The sequence below is a fragment of the Patella vulgata genome, chromosome 7 (assembly GCF_932274485.2).
Source record: "Patella vulgata chromosome 7, xgPatVulg1.2, whole genome shotgun sequence".
Lineage (NCBI taxonomy): Eukaryota > Metazoa > Mollusca > Gastropoda > Patellidae > Patella > Patella vulgata.
In genome coordinates this window covers 42,952,908-42,971,456 of record NC_065885.2, presented here as the reverse complement: position 1 = coordinate 42,971,456, position 18,549 = coordinate 42,952,908, and the positions used below count along the sequence as shown (strand labels likewise).

At 34.4% G+C, this 18,549-nt stretch overlaps 1 protein-coding gene across 1 annotated transcript in view; it reads left to right on the top strand.

The window, feature by feature from the left end:
* Positions 1–18,549, top strand: part of LOC126827968 (filamin-B) — a 115,308-nt gene that overhangs the window by 66,024 nt on the left and 30,735 nt on the right. The window contains exons 5-8 of the mRNA XM_050557550.2: positions 6,245–6,511; positions 6,790–7,030; positions 7,809–7,910; positions 12,308–12,514. Coding sequence (XP_050413507.1) covers positions 6,245–6,511; positions 6,790–7,030; positions 7,809–7,910; positions 12,308–12,514 — 817 coding nt within the window. The remainder of the gene's footprint in view (positions 1–6,244; positions 6,512–6,789; positions 7,031–7,808; positions 7,911–12,307; positions 12,515–18,549) is intronic.

Here is an 18,549-nt window from a genome sequence, read left to right as displayed (position 1 = left end):
AAACGTTAGCATGGGGCAGAACTTTATAAAAAACAAACAAATTCTAATGGTTCTATGATAATTACTATTATAAATTATAAATGTTTCATTACCGAAAAAAGTAAAAATATGCGACAACACTTGTTGACTGCCCGGACAATTTAGCTGCTGTCTGGCAACCTATCTTTGATGTACTGTTTTATTGATCAATAAAGTTATAAAAAAAGACGATCGGCTTTTCAAAAGTAGTTATCCAATAAGCGTATAGTTTGAACTAATAATTGAAACCATAAAACCTATACGTCACATCAATGGTTTAGGGGTTATAAGGTCGTGAACTCTCGAGAAAATTTGTGTCATAGGGCGCCATTATGTATGCCGGTTTAAAATTTTCACGCTCGTTCATCTAATAATTTCTGCGGTATGGAAAGTGATTCAGATTCGGAATTATCAAAGGATATTTACATGTGAATATTAATCTCAGTAATGACAAATGTTCGGGGGAAAGTGATTTTTCTGAGATATGAAACAGAAGATATACGTGATATACGACGTACCAAAAATGGCAGCCACTCTTCGTCGAATAGTAATATCCCAGCGCTCACTCTTTTAATAATTTCTTCACTATGGAAAGTGACTCCGAATCAGAATTTGTAGGATTTTTATCAAAGGATATTTAAGATGTGAATATTAATCTCAATAGTGTTCGGGAAAGTGTTTTTTCTGGGATTTTAAACGGAGAAGAAGATGACCCAGATACAACTTACTACGAAAAAAAAATAAAAATGTTCAGCAAACTAAGTTAAATTCAGTGATTTGTTCAACATTTTTAGGACATTCAAATGAGGATAAAAATAGTTTGACAATTGCTTGTGGACGCTCTATAGGCTAAAGTTAATATCCGATAGACTTTGAATTTATACACAGTGTTTAACGTCATGAGACGAAGAAGCCTATTGATTTTCAACGATTGTTTTCTGGTGTTTTCCGGTATATAGTATGGCCCCGCTCTAAAGGCTAAAGTTTATATCCGATTGACTTTAAATTTATACACAGCGATTTTCCGATTATTACTGCCAGAGTTATGACCCTTGATCACTTTGAAAAATCTTGTGGACGCTCTAGAGGCTAAAGTTAATATCGGATTGACTTTAAATTTATACACAGTGTTTAACTCGTAAACGACCCAGAGGTTTGACGTCATAACGTCATAAAAACCCACGTCATAATGCTCAATAGTATTAAAAATATAGATATGCATTTTAAAGTCATATCATTAATAAACAACTGTAGATAGACCCTTCATGTAAATGGATGAAATAATCTAAATTTAATGCCATTTTCATAAAGATAAATTTATACAAAAAATTAATTTAGACATTTCATGCAAAAATCATGTATATAATGGTTATTTCTATTTTTTTGTTCAGCTGTTGTGAATGAAAAATTATTCATCATGAATCTCTTTTAATTTAAGCTTATTTAAGTACCGTAGGCGTAATAGAAATTTGTTGATTAACTAAGCCTACTTCTATCACATTCTAGGCCTAATGCAAAACTGTAAAAATCTACACTACAGATAAAATGTGAATCACTGTCATTCAATAAGGATGGTAATCGGTCATTAGGAGAACGTTACCGAATAGGTCTAGACATATCAACGTTTTATTATCATTTTTATACGCCCACATTTTCATGTGGACGTATATTGTTGTCGCCCCTGTCCGTCCGTCCGTCCACAATTGTTTGTAAACAGTCTACAGGTCACAATTTTTATCCGATTTCAATGAAACTTGAAATATAGGTTTATCACCCTAAGATCTCGGTTCCTTTCGATATTGGCATGTATCGGACCGTAACTTCATGTATCACTAGGGACCGGGTATCATTCAGATTTGATGAAAAAACGAAAGAAACTGAGCTTACCATCTATAATCTAATACATATATTCAGTTAATAGATTGCCATGCAGAAAGTGTTAAATACCATCAAGATTCATCAAAACCGCCCAGTTTGGGTAACCGTTTAGTTTGACATTGGTTGTCTAGTTTATGAAACTAAATGGCCATAAACTGGATGACCAATATCAAAACTAAACTAAATGGTCATAAACTAGATGACCGATGTCAAAAGTAAATGGTGTTTCTTAAACTAAACGGTAGCACAAACAGGCGTTATTTGATGGATCTTCATGGTATTTAATACTTTCTGCATGGCAATCTATTAACTGAATATGTGTATTAGATTATAGATGGTAAGCTCAGTTTCTTTCCTTTTTTCATCAAATCCGAATGATACCCGGTCCCTAGTGTATTATGGCCCCTGATTGTACGAAAAATCACGTTTTTAGCTTGTGAACACTGTATAGGTCACAATTTTTATCCGATTTGGTTGAAACTTGAAATGTATGCTTATAACCCAAAGATCTCGGTTCCTTTCGATATTCGTGCATATCGGAACGTAATTTCCTGAATTATGGCCCCTGATTGTACGAAAAATCACGTTTTTAGCTTGTGGACCCTATAGAGGTCATAATTTTTATCCGATTTAAAAAAACATATTATTAAATCACAGTTACACCCTAAGGACGACTAAGTTCGAATTTCGTGAAAAGCGGCCCAAAACTGACAGACAAAATGGCCACCCTTCGTTCTCAAATAGCATAAAAATATGATATATCAAGGTTGTGGACCCTATAGAGGTCACAATTTCTATCCGATTTTGTTGAAACTTGAAATGTAGGTTTATAACCCAAAGATCTCGGTTCCTTTCGATATACGCTCATATCAGACAGGGGGATCACGTGGCTAAGTGGGTAAGACGCTAGCTTGCTAGCCTGGAGGTCGGGTGTTCGATCCCTGCATTGGCCGAGAAAGTTCATCCAGATTTTCCGGCGTGGTTCTCCCTTGTCAGTGATGCAGGACGGAGGGGCTGACAAGGAAAGCTGTCTAGTCGTTTGGATGGGACGAAAAACCGAGGTCCCGTGTACACATTGGCGTGCACGTAAAAGATCCCTTGGCAGTTGGAATTCGATATAAGAGTAGGCCGTAGTGCCGCTGTCCGGGCAAAATTTCCCTCATAGCACACTGTATGGCGTATGCCCGTCTTCATTAGCCCAGGTTAGGAGCAGAACAGTAGGACGTTAAACTCCATTTCATTTCATTTCATATCAGACCGTAACTTCCTGAATTATGGCCCCTAATTGTTCGAAAAATCGCGTTTTTAGCTTGTGGACCCTATAGAGGTCATAATTTTATCCGATTTAAAAAAACATATTATTATATCACCGTTACACCCTAAGGTCGACTAATTTTGAATTTCGTGAAAATTGGCCCAAAACTGACAGACAAAATGGCCATCTTCGTTCTCAAATAGCGTAAAAATATGATATATCAAGGTTGTGGACCCTATAGAGGTCACAATTTCTCTCCGATTTTGTTGAAACTTGAAATGTAGGTTTATAACCCAAAGATCTCGGTTCCTTTCGATATTCGCTCATATCAGACAGTAACTTCCTGAATTATGGCCCCAGATTGTTCGAAAAATCGCGTTTTTAGCTTGTGGACCCTATAGAGGTCATAATTTTTATCCGATTTAAAAAAACATATTATTATATCACCGTTACACCCTAAGGACGACTAAGTTTGAATTTCGTGAAAATTGGCCCAAAACTGACAGACAAAATGGCCATCTTCGTTCTCAAATAGCGTAAAAATATGGTATATCAAGGTTGTGGGCCCTATAGAGGTCACAATTTCTATTCCATTATGTTGAAATTGAAACGTAAGTTTATAACCCAAAGATCTTGGTTCCTTTCGATATTCGTGCATATCAGACTGTAACTTCCTGAATTATGGCCGCTGATATTTCGAAAAATCGCGTTTTTAGCTTGTGGACCCTATAGAGGTCAGAATTTTTATCCGATTTAAAAAAACGTATTATTATATCACTGTTACACCCTAAGGACGGCTGAGTTCGAATTTCGTGAAAATCAGCCCAAAATTGACAGACAAAATGGCCATCTTCGTTCTCATATAGCGTAAAAATATGGTATATCAAGGTTGTGGACCCTATAGAGGTCACAATTTTTATCCGATTTTGTTGAAACTTGAAATGTAAGTTTATAACCCAAAGATCTTGGTTCCTTTCGATATTTGTGCTTATTGAATTGTAATTTCCTGAATTATGGCCCTTGATTGTAGGAAAATCACTTTCGTTTTAGCTGGGCGTATTCTGCCTGGCAGCCGCTGGTTCAAGGAGAAACAGTAAGATTTTTAACTGTCAAAATGTCAAACAGGAATTAAACAAATGAGATAAAGTCGTCTGTTCATTAGGGAAATAACTCTCATTACGCTAGGAACGTTGCATTCGGCTAACCAGTTTTGTTGACAAAAGTCGCCATGGGTACTTAACGGTAACGTTATAGGTGTCGACAAAAGTCGCCGTGGTCAGTTAAGAGTTAAGGGCATGAGACGAAGAAGCGATTTTCGATAATTACTACCAGAGTTATGGCCCTTGATCACTTTGAAAAATCTTGTGGACACTCTAGAGGCTCAAGTTAATATCTGATTGACTTTTAATTGATACACAGTGTTTAAGGTCATGAGACGAAGAATCCTATTGATTTTCAGTGATTTTCAATTATTTTTCCCCGAGTTATTGCCCTTGATCACTTAAAAAATTTATACACAGTGTTTAAGGTCATGAGACGAAGAATCCTATTGATTTTCAGCGATTTCTGATAATTACTGCCAGAGTTATGGCCCTTGATCACCTCAAAAAAATCTTGTGGATGCTCTAGAGGTCAAAGTTAATTTCCAATTAACTTTAAATCTATACACAGTGTTTAAGGTCATGAGACGAAGAAGCCTATTGATTTTCAGCGATTTCCGATAATTACTGCCAGAGTTATGGCCCTTGATCACTTTGAAAAATCTTGTGGACGCGCTAGAGGTCAAAGTTAATATCCGACGCCCTAGAGGCTAAAGTTATCATCCGATTGACTTCAGATTGATAATTACTTCATGAGTTGTTACTCTTAATCAGATTTTAGTTTATTATAAATGTTTCATTACCAAAAAAAAAAAAAAAATATGCGACAACACTTGTTGACTGCCCGGACGATTTAGCTGCTGTGGGCGTATGTTTCGTTGCCTGGCAACCTATCTTTGTGTTATTTTGTGTTCTCTGCATTATATTGGATTAATGGATAATCCTTTAATTGGCTTAGAGAGAGACAGTGGTAGTAGTAGATAATGAATTAAAGTCTAGGGGTCAATGGGGTGTTCCCACTTAGCCGGCAGACTTTGATGTCAAATTTTGCCGCTAATCCAGAGTTGATCCTAGAACAATGGTGTTATAAACTATAGTCCATATCTTTTTTAAGACTAAAACTGTATTGATTTTAACAAATTTAACTTTTATTAAATAACATTAAATAGCTTACACATACAAAAATATATTGATTTTAACAAATTTAATATTTATTAAATAACATTAAATGATTTACACATATAAAAATGCATTACAATTTACACATTTAACTTTTATTAAATAGCATTATATAATTTATTTCCAATGGACGGCATTTGGTCTGCTTGACTTTATACTGAACTTGTAACCATTGTGTATTAAATATCGGCCACCTCGATTATTGGAGATAAAGCGAATATTAACCTTAACGTTTGCCATTTTAAAATAAATATAATTTCGACACAGATTGACCATCTATTTATATTAATATAGTGAATTGAATTCATGTTTGAAATCATAACGCTGGCATGAACTGTGTTCAAAATGTCATTAATTAGTTGGTTAATAAATTTTATTAAGAGGGATTAAGAGCTCATTAACGCTGAACACTAGTGAACAGTTCTTGAGTGACTACTTTTAAACAGACTATAGTTTTAAGATCAATCAAAGGATTAACAGTATGCCGGCTAAGTGGGAACACACCGGGTCAATTGAGTATTAAGTAATAAACATTCTAGTCTAATGGATAATACTTATTCTTCATAAAAGATGGTTAAGCACACACTCTGTTTATTAATGACATACGAGTATTTACATGAAAAATAACTTGGCATGTTGGTTCAAAATATCAGAATGAATGACATGTATATGTAGATTGTTTAAATACTCACTTTGTGATGTAATACAAACAATAAATGAATACAGGATCCATTTGAAATCCTTCAATATTCTAAAAATTGAAATTAAAGTTTTATTATAAATCAGATTTAATGCATGTTTTTATTTATTTCAGTTAATCAAACCCAATGAATTAGTCAATCCAAAAGTTGATGAGATGAGTATGATGACATATTTATCTCAATTCCCCAATGCTAAGCTTAAACAAGGAGCTCCCCTCCGACCTAAACTCAATGCAGCTCGAGTTCGTGCTTACGGTCCTGGTTTGGAGCCAAAGGGAAACCAAGTTGGTGCCCCTGCCCGCTTTACCATTGAAACTTTTAGTGCTGGTAAAGGAGCTGTTGAAGTTATGGTACTTAATCCTAAAGGACAGAAAGAACCAGTAAGTAGCACCATTTGTATTAGAACCTGATATCATAGGAAGGTCGTTAATTAAGTGTGCTGTTGAAGTCAACATCAACGAAGATAGATATGCCAGATTTTAAAAACAAAATTATTTGAAATGCATTTGGTACAAATGATAATAATAATTAGAAAAATAAAAATACTAGTGTGTTCTGATTCAAAGTTTTCCTACTTTGGTGGGAAAAGAAATGACTTTTATTCTTGTTTCATTTGTAATATATATAGTAATATCTTTATTTTATTTTATTGAATTAGTGTGAGTGTGTATTCAACAATGATAGAAATTTAACATATTCATGTGTCTACACACCTAGTATGGAGGGTGAATATAGAGTCATTATTAAATTTGCCGTCAAAGAAATTGCCAAGAGTCCTTTCATTGTGAAAGTTGAGGGTGCTGCTGGAGATGCCACTAAGGTGACTGCCTCTGGTCCTGGTATACAGAAAACTGGTGTTATTGCTACAAAGAGAACTTATTTTGAAGTTCATACTAAAGGTATAATGATAATTTCTTGCTTTTTCAAAATCTTTACAGCAGGGTTGTAATTAAAGATAAATTCATATTTATTGTCAAAGCACTGTTAAGGATGGAGATATACCGGTATGATTTGTTTTACAATAATTAACCAATTGGCACCAATACATTAAGTAGTCCATTTATTGTGCCATTGCTTAAAAACATTCATTGTTTGGAAATAGTTCATATTTTTGCTTTAAATACAGTGTCAAACCAAATGTGTAAATGTAGCAATCATCTGTTATTAATGACAAGGTAGGTTGATACATATAGAAAATGGTTTCAAACTGATCTTACGTACAGTAATATATTACCATATACTTGATTACAATATAATTACATTACAATAATATATTACCAAATACTTGAATACAATATATCGATAACCTTTCCTGAGAATATTAAATGAAGACAGATATTCTGCTGTTTTATATTTGATTTCTTCTGTTAAGGTTTTACAACTCATCTGCATTTGAGTGGCATGCTGTTTGGAAGGTTTTGAAAAGAATAGACAATAAATGTTATGAGAGTAACTAATTTTCTCTGATGTTGGTCATAGAATGTGGCAAACTTTTCATGTATGATAATTGTGAACACTTTTCCTCCAAGTACAGATTATAGTTTATAGTAGTAAAATAGTTCCAATTTCACATCATGTATATCATTTTATTTTAAACAACCCACATTTTATCTTGATGATCTTAAGTTTCGTTCTTGATTCCTTCCTAGTTGATTCACAGTCTCGCCTTAATTTCAGCATCTGGCGCTAAAGCTGTGCCAATTGCTAAAGCTGGATCTGCTGCCAAATCTAGTTCTAGGGCTGGACCTGGTGCTAAGACTGGGCCAGGTGCCAATGGTGGTGAGTCAGAAGAGTGGTATAATTATAGCAAACCACTTTTAACATTACAGTTTGATTTCTCCTCCTTTTGTCAGCGTTCTTTATTCGTTAATTTCTCTCAATTTTGTTCACACTGTTACCTAAATGAAGCCCCTTCTGTCTTTTTTTTCTTTCAAATGTGTATTCATGTATAAGAAATATTTCTATTTGTGGACTAATTGAATCATTCAAGTAACACCATTAAAAGTAATGTATTTTTATGCGCCCACATTTTCATGTGGCCATATATTGTTGTCGCCCCTTTCCATCCGTCTGTCTGTCCGTCCACAATTTGTTTGTGGACACTCAACAGGTCACAATTTTTATACGATTTTGACGAAACTTGAAATATAGGTCATCTCCCAAAGATCATGGTTCATTTCGATATTGGCATTTATCGGACCATAACTTCATGGATTATGGCCCCTGCTTGTATGAAAAATCACGTTTTTAGCTTGTGGACACTTTAGAGGTCACAATTTTCATCTGATTTTGATAAAACTTGAAATGCATGTTTATTACCCAAAGATCTTTGTTCCTTTTGATATTTGTGCATATCGGACTGTAACTTCCTAGATTATGGCCCCTGATCGTACGAAAAATCTGATTTTGATATAACTTAAAATATATCTTTATATCCCAAAGATCTCAGTCCCTGTCGATATTTGCGCATTTCACAGCATAACTTTCTGGATTATGGCCCCTGATTTTACGAAAAATCGCTTTTGTTTTTAGCTTGTTCTCTGTCCATCTTTTGCAAAATGTGGGCATCTTGACTGGCAGCTGCTGGTTATTTCGATGTCAGGCATGGTTTTATGTTGTTTTTTAATAGAATGTGTGTGCTGATGTGTTAAATGGTTATTATTTTTGATAACTTATAATCCTGTAGAAAGAAAAAAAAGCTGCTATACTTGAATTCGCTATTTTGTAATTCCTGATGTAAACTTAAACTTAAAACTAATTGAGAGATCTAATTCAGTTGTTTTTTTCCTTTATTCAAGTATGGTGTAGCTTTATTTATATTAACCATAATTTTCTTACAGCATAAAACATGTACTTAAAAGCTAAGGAAGGGGGTGAATTATGTATATTTTTGTATCTTAGTTAAAAATAAAATATCATCTTTTACTCTTTCTTTAGCTGCCATATTTGGTGAATATAACGGTATTACATATTTTTACAACATTATTTTTTTTTTCTATCTCTTGTCAATATTTAAGTTTATCTTGCTTTCTGTTTGTTTGGGGAGTATATGGTGATTTAAAACTAGTAATCAAAATAGGGATGGAAATGACTATTTTCTAAAAAAAAACAACAAAAAAAACATTATGTGTGTTATGTCTTAGAAAGAAATTTGTTATCGCTCTTACGTTTACAGGAGGATTATAATATATAAAATACTAATTTGAATTCTTATTATATGCCCACATTGAAATGTGGTCGTATATTGTCGTCGCGTCCGGCCGGCCGGCGTCCACAATTGCTTGTGGACGCTCTAGAGGATAAAGTTAATATCCGATTGACTTCAAATTTATACAGTGTTTAAGCTAAGAGACGAGGAAAGCCTATAGATTTTCAGAATTATGGTCCTTAATCACTTTGAAATATCTTGTGGACGCTCTAGGGGCTAAAGTTCTCCGATTGACTTTTGACTTATACACAGTATTTAAGGTAATGAGACAAAGGATCCTATTGATTTTCAACGATATCCGATAATTACTGCCAGAGTTATGTCCCTTGGATCACTTTGAAATATCTTGTGGACGCTCTGGAGGCTAAAGTTAATATCTGATTGACTTTAAATTTATACGAAGAATCCTATAGATTTTCAACGATTTCTGAGTTACGGCCCTTGATCACTTTGAAAAATCTTGTGGACGCTCTAGAGGCTAAAGTTAATATCCGATTAACTTTAAATTTATACACAGTGTTTAAGGTCGTGAGACGAAGAAGCCCAGTGATTTTCAATGATTTCCGATAATTTGATTTTCAATGATTTCCGATAATTACTACCAGAGTTATGGCCCTTGATCACTTTAAAAAATCTTGTGGATGCTTTACAGACCAAAGTTATCATCTGATTGACTTTAGATTGATAAACAGAGTTTAAGGTCTTGAGACGAACAAGTATATTGATTTTCAATGAATTTTGATAACTTGAACAGCCAAATCCATGATAATTAAATGTTTCGTATACTAAATGTTAGCATGGGGCAGAACTAAAAGCCAAACAATTTCTACTGATTTTCAGATAATTACTTGATGAGTTGTTACACTTAATTAGAATTTAGTGCATTATAAATGTTTCATTACCGACAATAGAAAAAATATGTTGACTGCTCGAACAACTTAACTGCTGTGGGCGTATGTTTTGTTGCCTGGCAACCTATCTTTTTATACGCCCACATTTTCATGTGGATGTATATTGTCGTTGCCACTGTCTGTTTGTCCGTCCACAATTGGGCCATAACTTCATGGATTATGGCCCCTGATTGTACGAAAAATCACTCTAGAGGTCACAATTTTGATCCTATTTTGATCAAACTTGAAATGCATGTTTATAACCCAAAGATCTTGTAGCCCGTTCAGACGCTTAAGTTGAACTGGTTTAAAAAAAAACGGGGATCGTTAAACCAGTTTAACTTAAGCGTCTGAACGCAAATGTGGGACAAATAAACTAGTCTAAAAACCCCAGCTTGTGACCTGTCTTCGAGAAGGCTTTTTACTTTAAACTGGATCATCTTAACCGTCTGTGAACGGATTGGTTTAAAAACCCCGGCTCCAGCTTGCTTTGAGCATGCGCAGTAAGTTACATTCCTGTGAAAATATCGGGGTCAGAGAGTGCCAATGTTATCGAAAGCGTGTGTGAACCGAATAAAGAATATGAAGCTACCCATGCGTAGTTAACTCTAACCTCCGACCGAAGAGGTCAGAATAGTTAAACTTGTTTGGCTTATAGTACGTGTGAACGCAAGACGATGCTGTCTTAAAAACCCCAGCAATTATGAACTGGTTCCTTTTGATATTCACGCATATCGGATCGTAACTTTTTGAATTATGGCCCCTGATTGTACGAAAAGTCGCATTTATAGCTTTTCGTCCCTCTAGAGATCACAATTATTATCTGATTTAAAAAATGTTCGAATATATCACCATTACACTGTATTGAGTTCGAATTTTATGAAAATCAGACCAAAACTGCCAGACAAAATGGTGGACAAGGTCGTGAACCCTCTAAAGTCAAAATTTTGATCTGATTTTGATGAATCTTGAAATGTATCTTTATAACCCACAGGTCTTGGTTCCTGTCCATATTATTCGCGCATATCGAATCGTAACTTCGCTGAATTATGGCCCTTAATTGTTCGAAAAATCGCTTTTTGTTTAGCTTGTTTTTTATCCATCTCTTGCAAAATGTGGGCGTATCCTGCCTTGCAGCTGCTGGTTTAATCTTACTAACAAACCAGAATTTTACAATTTTACTTCATTAACATTTGAATTTTACAAAGCCTTTATTTATTTTATTGCTATTTAATCCATATAAATGCAAATCGCATTAAGAAGATTTATAATTTGGAATTAAAGATAAGTTATACATGAAATCATTTGTTAAAAATCTTAATAAATTTGAGTTTTTAATTTTACAATGTAACATATCTGGTATTGTAATGAATTCTATTGTCCTAAAAGGCTTTGTAAAGATACATGTTTTTAATACTTTCACCATTCCTCTATTCCTCATGTAAAACTAACTTTTTTTCTCTAATACATTTAAGTCTCTCATATCATAATAATTATTATATAATTTAAACCATAGTAAAATAAATGTCATATGTGTATACTAGATAGATAGATTATTTATGTTGGAATGCCATTTATTTATCTAGTATTGGAATTTATTATTTGTCAGAACTTAGTATCTTAAGGATTTCATCCTAGTTTAGAGATCATTATTGTCAATGAACAATTTCCACAGATTTTATTGTTTTCCATTTAGAACATTAGTTTTGATAGTTTTAAGAATCCGTATTTGTTTTTTTTTTTACTAGACTAGTGATTATAGATTTCAATGTGGTAGTTTTCTAGAGTAGTAAATTTAATTATTCCATTACTAAAAATACATAATAAATTACATGTAATATTTAATATGTACCTTTAACCATGTCATTTGTCATTGACAAATCAAATACATATACTGGTAAATGGTTTTAACAGATAAATATGATTTTTATTGTATTGTTAATGTGAACAAGCATGCATAATTTCAAAAGTTAATAAATTCAAACATATTTATCAGTTAAATGATTTACCTGTATTATAGTAAATTTCTATATTATAAATATTTTATTTGATTTGTTTTTTTCTATTTCTGTTTACAGCTGCTGGCAAAGGTCAGATAGATGTAGCTATACTTGACCCTCATGGTCATCGTGATAAGATCCGCCCCAGCATTAAACCAGTTGAAGGAAAAGAGGGCACTTTCTTAGTGGAGTATATCCCTCATGAACCTGGTCTTCACTCAGTTAATGTTTTCTTTGCTGGTATACAAATTCCAAACAGTCCATTTGGTGTGCAAGTTGCCCCAGGTATGTTTCTGTGTGTATTTGTAGCCAAGAAGTACATGTACCGATAGCTAGATTTACTTTATATAATAGTGAGATTAGAACATAAAATCTGTTTAGAAATATAGTTTATCAATAGTAAAAGAACTTGTTTATTCACCTTTACACAGGTTTCACAGAATGGATTTAAATATTTTGTATGCTTTTATTTAGCAAAGATGCAAGTTCATGTCTTAATGTTGAATAGTTTAAGTGTAGTACATTAATTTTTTTTTGTTAATTTTTTGTTTTCAGTTGGTCCAAGTAGGTATCTCAGAGTGTTTTTACCCAATCCATGTAGAAATTAGAAAATGCATCCGTTTTTAAAATGCTTCACATTTATTGTGGGTGCATATTGTTGTCATTCTTGTGCGTCGTCCATCCTTTCGAAGAAGGCAGAGGACTATTAAAATGGTCTCATCTGTCTGTCCGTCTATCCGTCTGTCCCTCACACTTTTTGGGACACAATAACTCTCCTTCTAATTGAGCTAGAATGTTCAAACTTGGTGTAGGTGTTTATTAGGTCAATGCCTTGATGGAGTTCGACGATGAACATTTTCTGCTTAGGGTAAGCAGAGATAAGCAATTTGATTGGTTGATGCTTTGGGAAACGATAATTTTAGTTCTAATTAACTTTAAGTGAGAGTGATGAAAATTGGTGTATAGTTTCATTACATTAATACCTTGACTAAGTTCGATAGTAAGCATTTTCTGCTCAGGGTAAGCAGAGCGATAAGCAATTTGATTGGCCGAGACTTTGGAACACAATAACTCTCCTTCTAATTGAGGTAGAATGTTTAAACTTGGTGTAGGTGAATGCCTTGATGGTGTTCGGTGATAAACATTGTCTGCTTACGATAAGCAGAGATAAGCAATCTGATTGGTTGATGCTTTGGGGCACGATAACTTTGGTTTTAATTAAGTGAGAGTGATGGAACTCTGAGTATAGATTCATTATATCATTACCATGACAAAGTTCAATGATGAGGATTTTCTTCTTAGACTAAAGAGCGATAAGCAATTTGATTGGTCAAGACTTTGGAACATAACAACTCTGCTTTTAATTGAGGTAGAATGTTTAAACTTGATGTAGATGTTCATCAGAGGACGGCAACTGTTGGCTTGTTCTTATGAATGGTGTGCAGAGCCAAGTTCTTGACAGATTTAATTCACATTTGCAGGGATTTTTCATTGGGTCGGAAGAAATAACCCCTTTGAACTTATGAATCCATGTGAACACAATAACTATGTTAATGCCTCAGTTCATAGGGTACATGGAAGATATAGGACAATTTCATTGCAATTTTTATACGCCCTCATTGAAATATGGTTATATATTGTCGTTGCCCCCGTCCGTCTGTCGGGCCATCCGGTGTTCACAACTGCTTGTGGATGCTCTAGAGGCTAAAATTAATATTCGATTAACTTTAAATTTATAAACAGTGTTTAAGGTCATAAGACGAAGGAGCCTATTTTCAATGATTTTCCGCTAATTATGGCCCTTGATGACTTTGAAAAATCTTGTGGACGCTCTAGAGGCTAAAGTTAAAGTAGGCAAGTCTCTAACTCAATACCATCCAAAGTCTTCGACATTGAAAACACGAATTATTTGTCAATTTAAATCAACATTGATGTGATCTTACAAGGAAAAGGTGGGGTTCTGATATCCAATATTTAAGACAAAATAAATATTTTATCATGGGTACACGAATCGTGTACCATAATGCATTTCAACGCCATTTGTAACAAGGGACTCGAAGAACGAGGCTAGACATATTCTACAAGTCATGTCAAACGGTGATGCCATGTTCTTCTCTGGAGAGCATGGGCAATAAATACTATCGGTGTAGACTGGAATAACAAGCTGCTAGAGATTGCCATTCGATTGAGACTTATGGTGTATTTCACCAAACATAACTAATTTGAAATTATAGTAAAAACAGAAACGATTGCGTGTAAATCATTTTATGTACATTCACACAACATTATTATATGCGTTTCAACCCAATTGTGTCAATTTCTGGGTCCCAAATATTAGCGATTTAGCTCCTTTAATATCCCATTGACTTTAAATTTATGCACAGTGTTTAACTCATTTTTGACGAGTGCGAATCAGTTCAATCAATCAACTGATTTCTATTGTTTTTATTTCTTAAATTAATGGTGATTAAGTAATAAAAATAAAACACCCAATGAAAAGGAATGTTATATTCAGTAATTATGGAATAAAAAACATACATTTCAACAAAGGATATTCCGGTATTTACGTAATAGGTCAGAGGTGAAAATTCACACCGTGTCAATTACTTTGGCATTATTCCAATACTTTCATGTTGTCACTTACGGCTGATAATTTTATGATATGGAGAGTGAAGTGGAATCAGATTTTTTATGATTTACTGCCAGACATATCGTGCAATATGATAATGTCGAAGGAATCAACTACCCGGTATTTATATATTTTTTTTTTTTGATGTTATGATGCAAAGAATACGTATACTCCAGCCGAGATCAAGCATGTTGGCCGCCATCTTGGACACGCTTCCCGACAGACGATACCACAAAACGTGCGGATAATATTTCAAGACTTTGGAAAGCTAAATTGAGTCAAAACTTTTAGGATTTAATACAAGCTACATAGAGGAATATTACATTGTCAAAGATTTCAACTATATATTTTTATTTTCGACGCATTGAAAAGAAGATGACAATTCCCACCACATACTGCAAAAGCGATGGATCTACTACATACCTCGAGTATACATCACTGCGCTAAATGATGTCCGTTTAAAAGGCTTGCATGATCATTTTGGGGCGGGACTTATCGACTTCTACTGTCAATGGCGTATATATACTGCTATTTATTCCTGAAGCACGTGGTTTATATAAACAAATATGTCAAGTTAGCAAAATGTCGACTTCTGCTACTCCGGTAAAAGCGATATATAATTAATATGTGGCAATAGGTGATATTGCAATATAGTCTTTATCATTGTAAACTGCCTTTAGACTTGCAATCTGTTTATCTTTCAAAACAAGGTTAGATACTCCTAAATTTGTCTTCGCAAATAAAGCCGCTTCTGCCATATTGAATAATTAGTGGACTATTTCGTGCTTTGCCTCTAATGTGTTTGACATCTTTCATACACACAACGGCTAAAAAAAAATATTAAATTTCATTCAATATGAAAATGGAAGAGAAATAAATACTTTCTAAACGCATATTCAGTGTTTTCGACTAAAATCGTTGATGTAGGAATTAAAATGTTGGTTAATTAGGTTAGGGCCTGTTCTCAGGCACTGCCACTGCTAACTGTAGTCAGGCACTCTAAGTTTGGGATGTTCCCACCATATATCCAAAGACACAAATGCCGATAGCGATGAAGTGACGGTCATTTGGGGCAATATTTTTTTTTAAAAGTTATATTTATATTTACTTTATACACAGGTGCCAACGGGACTATATTTGCGTTCTATTTTAAAAAGGGGGGTTGGATGGCTGAATGGTTAGCACATGCGCGCTGTATCACAAGGTCTGTCATTGAGTCAACTGACGTGGTTTCAAATCCCCAGTTGTACGTGACAAGGTGTAGGGTCGCCAGTCCAACCGCGCGGTTTTTCTCTGGCTCCTCCGGTTTCCTCCCACTGCTAAAGACCCCTATGCACCAGCGAATTATTGAAATAAAATTGAACCATGTGTTAGCCCTGAATTGACCTAGTTTGTGTTGAGTAGAAGTTAAACCCCATTTCTCTCTCTCTCTCTCTACTTGTTATTTACCATTATGACGGAGAAAAGTCATAATTTTAGTGGAACTGACTTTTCAATATTATTTATAGTAATATAATTGCCACTTTAAACAATTGAATTTTTATACGCCCACATGGAAATGTGGTCGTATATTGCCGTCGCCCCCGTTCGTTTGTCCATCGTCCACAATTTCTTATGAACACTCTACAGACTACATTTATCATCTGATTGTTTTGAAATTGATATATGTTGTTTGCTTTGGTGAGATGAAGAAGCCTATTTAATTTCAATAACTTCGGTTAATTTCTTCTGGAGTTATGGCCCTTGTTTCACTTTGTTGTACCCTGTGAATGCTCTAACGACAAAAGTTATCAACCGATCTATATGAAATTTATATGCATCATTTAAATTAGTAAAACAAAGAAGCCTGTTGAATTTCAACAATTTCCGTTTAATTACATCTAAACTTATGGCCCTTGTTTCACTTTGTTGAATCTTGTGAACGCTCTAAGTTATCCACCGATCTGTATGAAATTGATATGCATCATTTAAATTAGTGAAATGAAGAAGCCTGTTGAATTTCAGCAATTTCCATTAATTTCTTCTGGAGTTATGGCCCTTGTTTCACTTTGTTGCACCTTGTGAACGCTCTAACGACAAAAGTTATCAACCGATCTGCATGAAATTTATATGCATCATTTAAATTAGTAAAACAAAGAAGCCTATTGAATTTCAGCAATTTCCATTAATTACATCTAAATAAATAAAAAATTTACGATTGGTACACGAATCGTGTACCATGATGCATTTCAGCGCAATTTGTAACAAGCGACTCGGAAGAACGAGGTTAGACATATTCCACAAGTCACGTCAAACGGTGACCCCATATTCTTATCTGGAGAGCATGTGCAATAAATACTATCAGTGTAGACTGGAATAACCAGGCGCTAGAGATTGCCATTCGATTGAGACTTCTGGCGTATTTCGCCAAACATAACTGCTTTGAAATTAGCGTAAAAACATATTATATGCATTGCAACCCATTTGTGTCAATTTGTAGGTCCCAAATATTAGCTATTTAGCTCATTTAAATTCCCCTAATTACCTACAAAAGAATAAATATGTGACAACCCTTGTCGACTGCTCGGACGATTTAGGTGCTGTGGGCGTATGTTTTGTTGCCTGGCAACCTATCTTTTATCTTTGGAAAGAACACCACAATCTGTACATTTTTTTTAACAGAGTATTTCTTTGTATAGAAAATATTTTTTTTAGTTATTTGCAATTTTGTAGAGGGTATTAGGAGTAACAATATTCCACTAATTGGCTTAGGGAGATGGGCCCTGCTGATTTAATGAGCTTAGGGGTAGGTAGCTAATCTTTTAATTGGCTCTAGGGTTAAATGGGTTGAGACGAAGAAGCCTATTGATTTTCAATGATATTTGATAATTACTGCCAGAGTTATGGTCCTTGATCACTTTGAAATATCTTGTGGACGTTCTAGAGGCTAAAGTTATTATCCGATTGACTTTAGACTTATACACAGTGTGTAAGGTCTTGAGACGAAGAAGCCCAGTTATTTTCAATGATTTCCAATAATTACCAGAGTTATGGCCCTTGATCACTTTGAAAAATCTTGTGGACGCTCTAAAGTCTAAAGGTCGTGAGACGAAGAAGCCCAGTGATTTTCAATGATTTCTGAAATTACTACCAGAGTTATGGCCCTTGATCACTTTGAAAAATCTTGTGGAAGCTCTAGAGGCTAAAGTTAAAATCTGATTGACTTGAAATTTATACACAGTGTTTAAGGTCTTTGATTACTGCCAGGGTTATGGCCCTTGATCACTTTGAAAAATCTTGTGGATGCTCTAGAGACCAAAGTTATCATCTGATTGACTTTAGATTGATACACAGTAACACAGAGTTTAGATGAAATGAAATGAAATGAAATGGGGTTTAACGTCCTACTGTTCTGCATCTTGTGATGAACATGTATATTAATTTTCAATGAATTTTGAGAACTTAAACATCTAAATCCATGATATTAAATGTTTGGTATACTAAACGTTAGCATGGGGCAGATCTAAAAGCCAAACAAATTCTAATGATTCGCTGATAATTACTTAATGAGTTGTTAGTGTATTATAAATGTTTCATTACCGACAGTTCAAAAAATATGCGACAACTCTTGTTGACTGCTCGAACGACTTAGCTGCTGTGGGCATATGTTTCGTTGCCAGGCAACCTATCTTTTAAAATACTTTGGTATTGT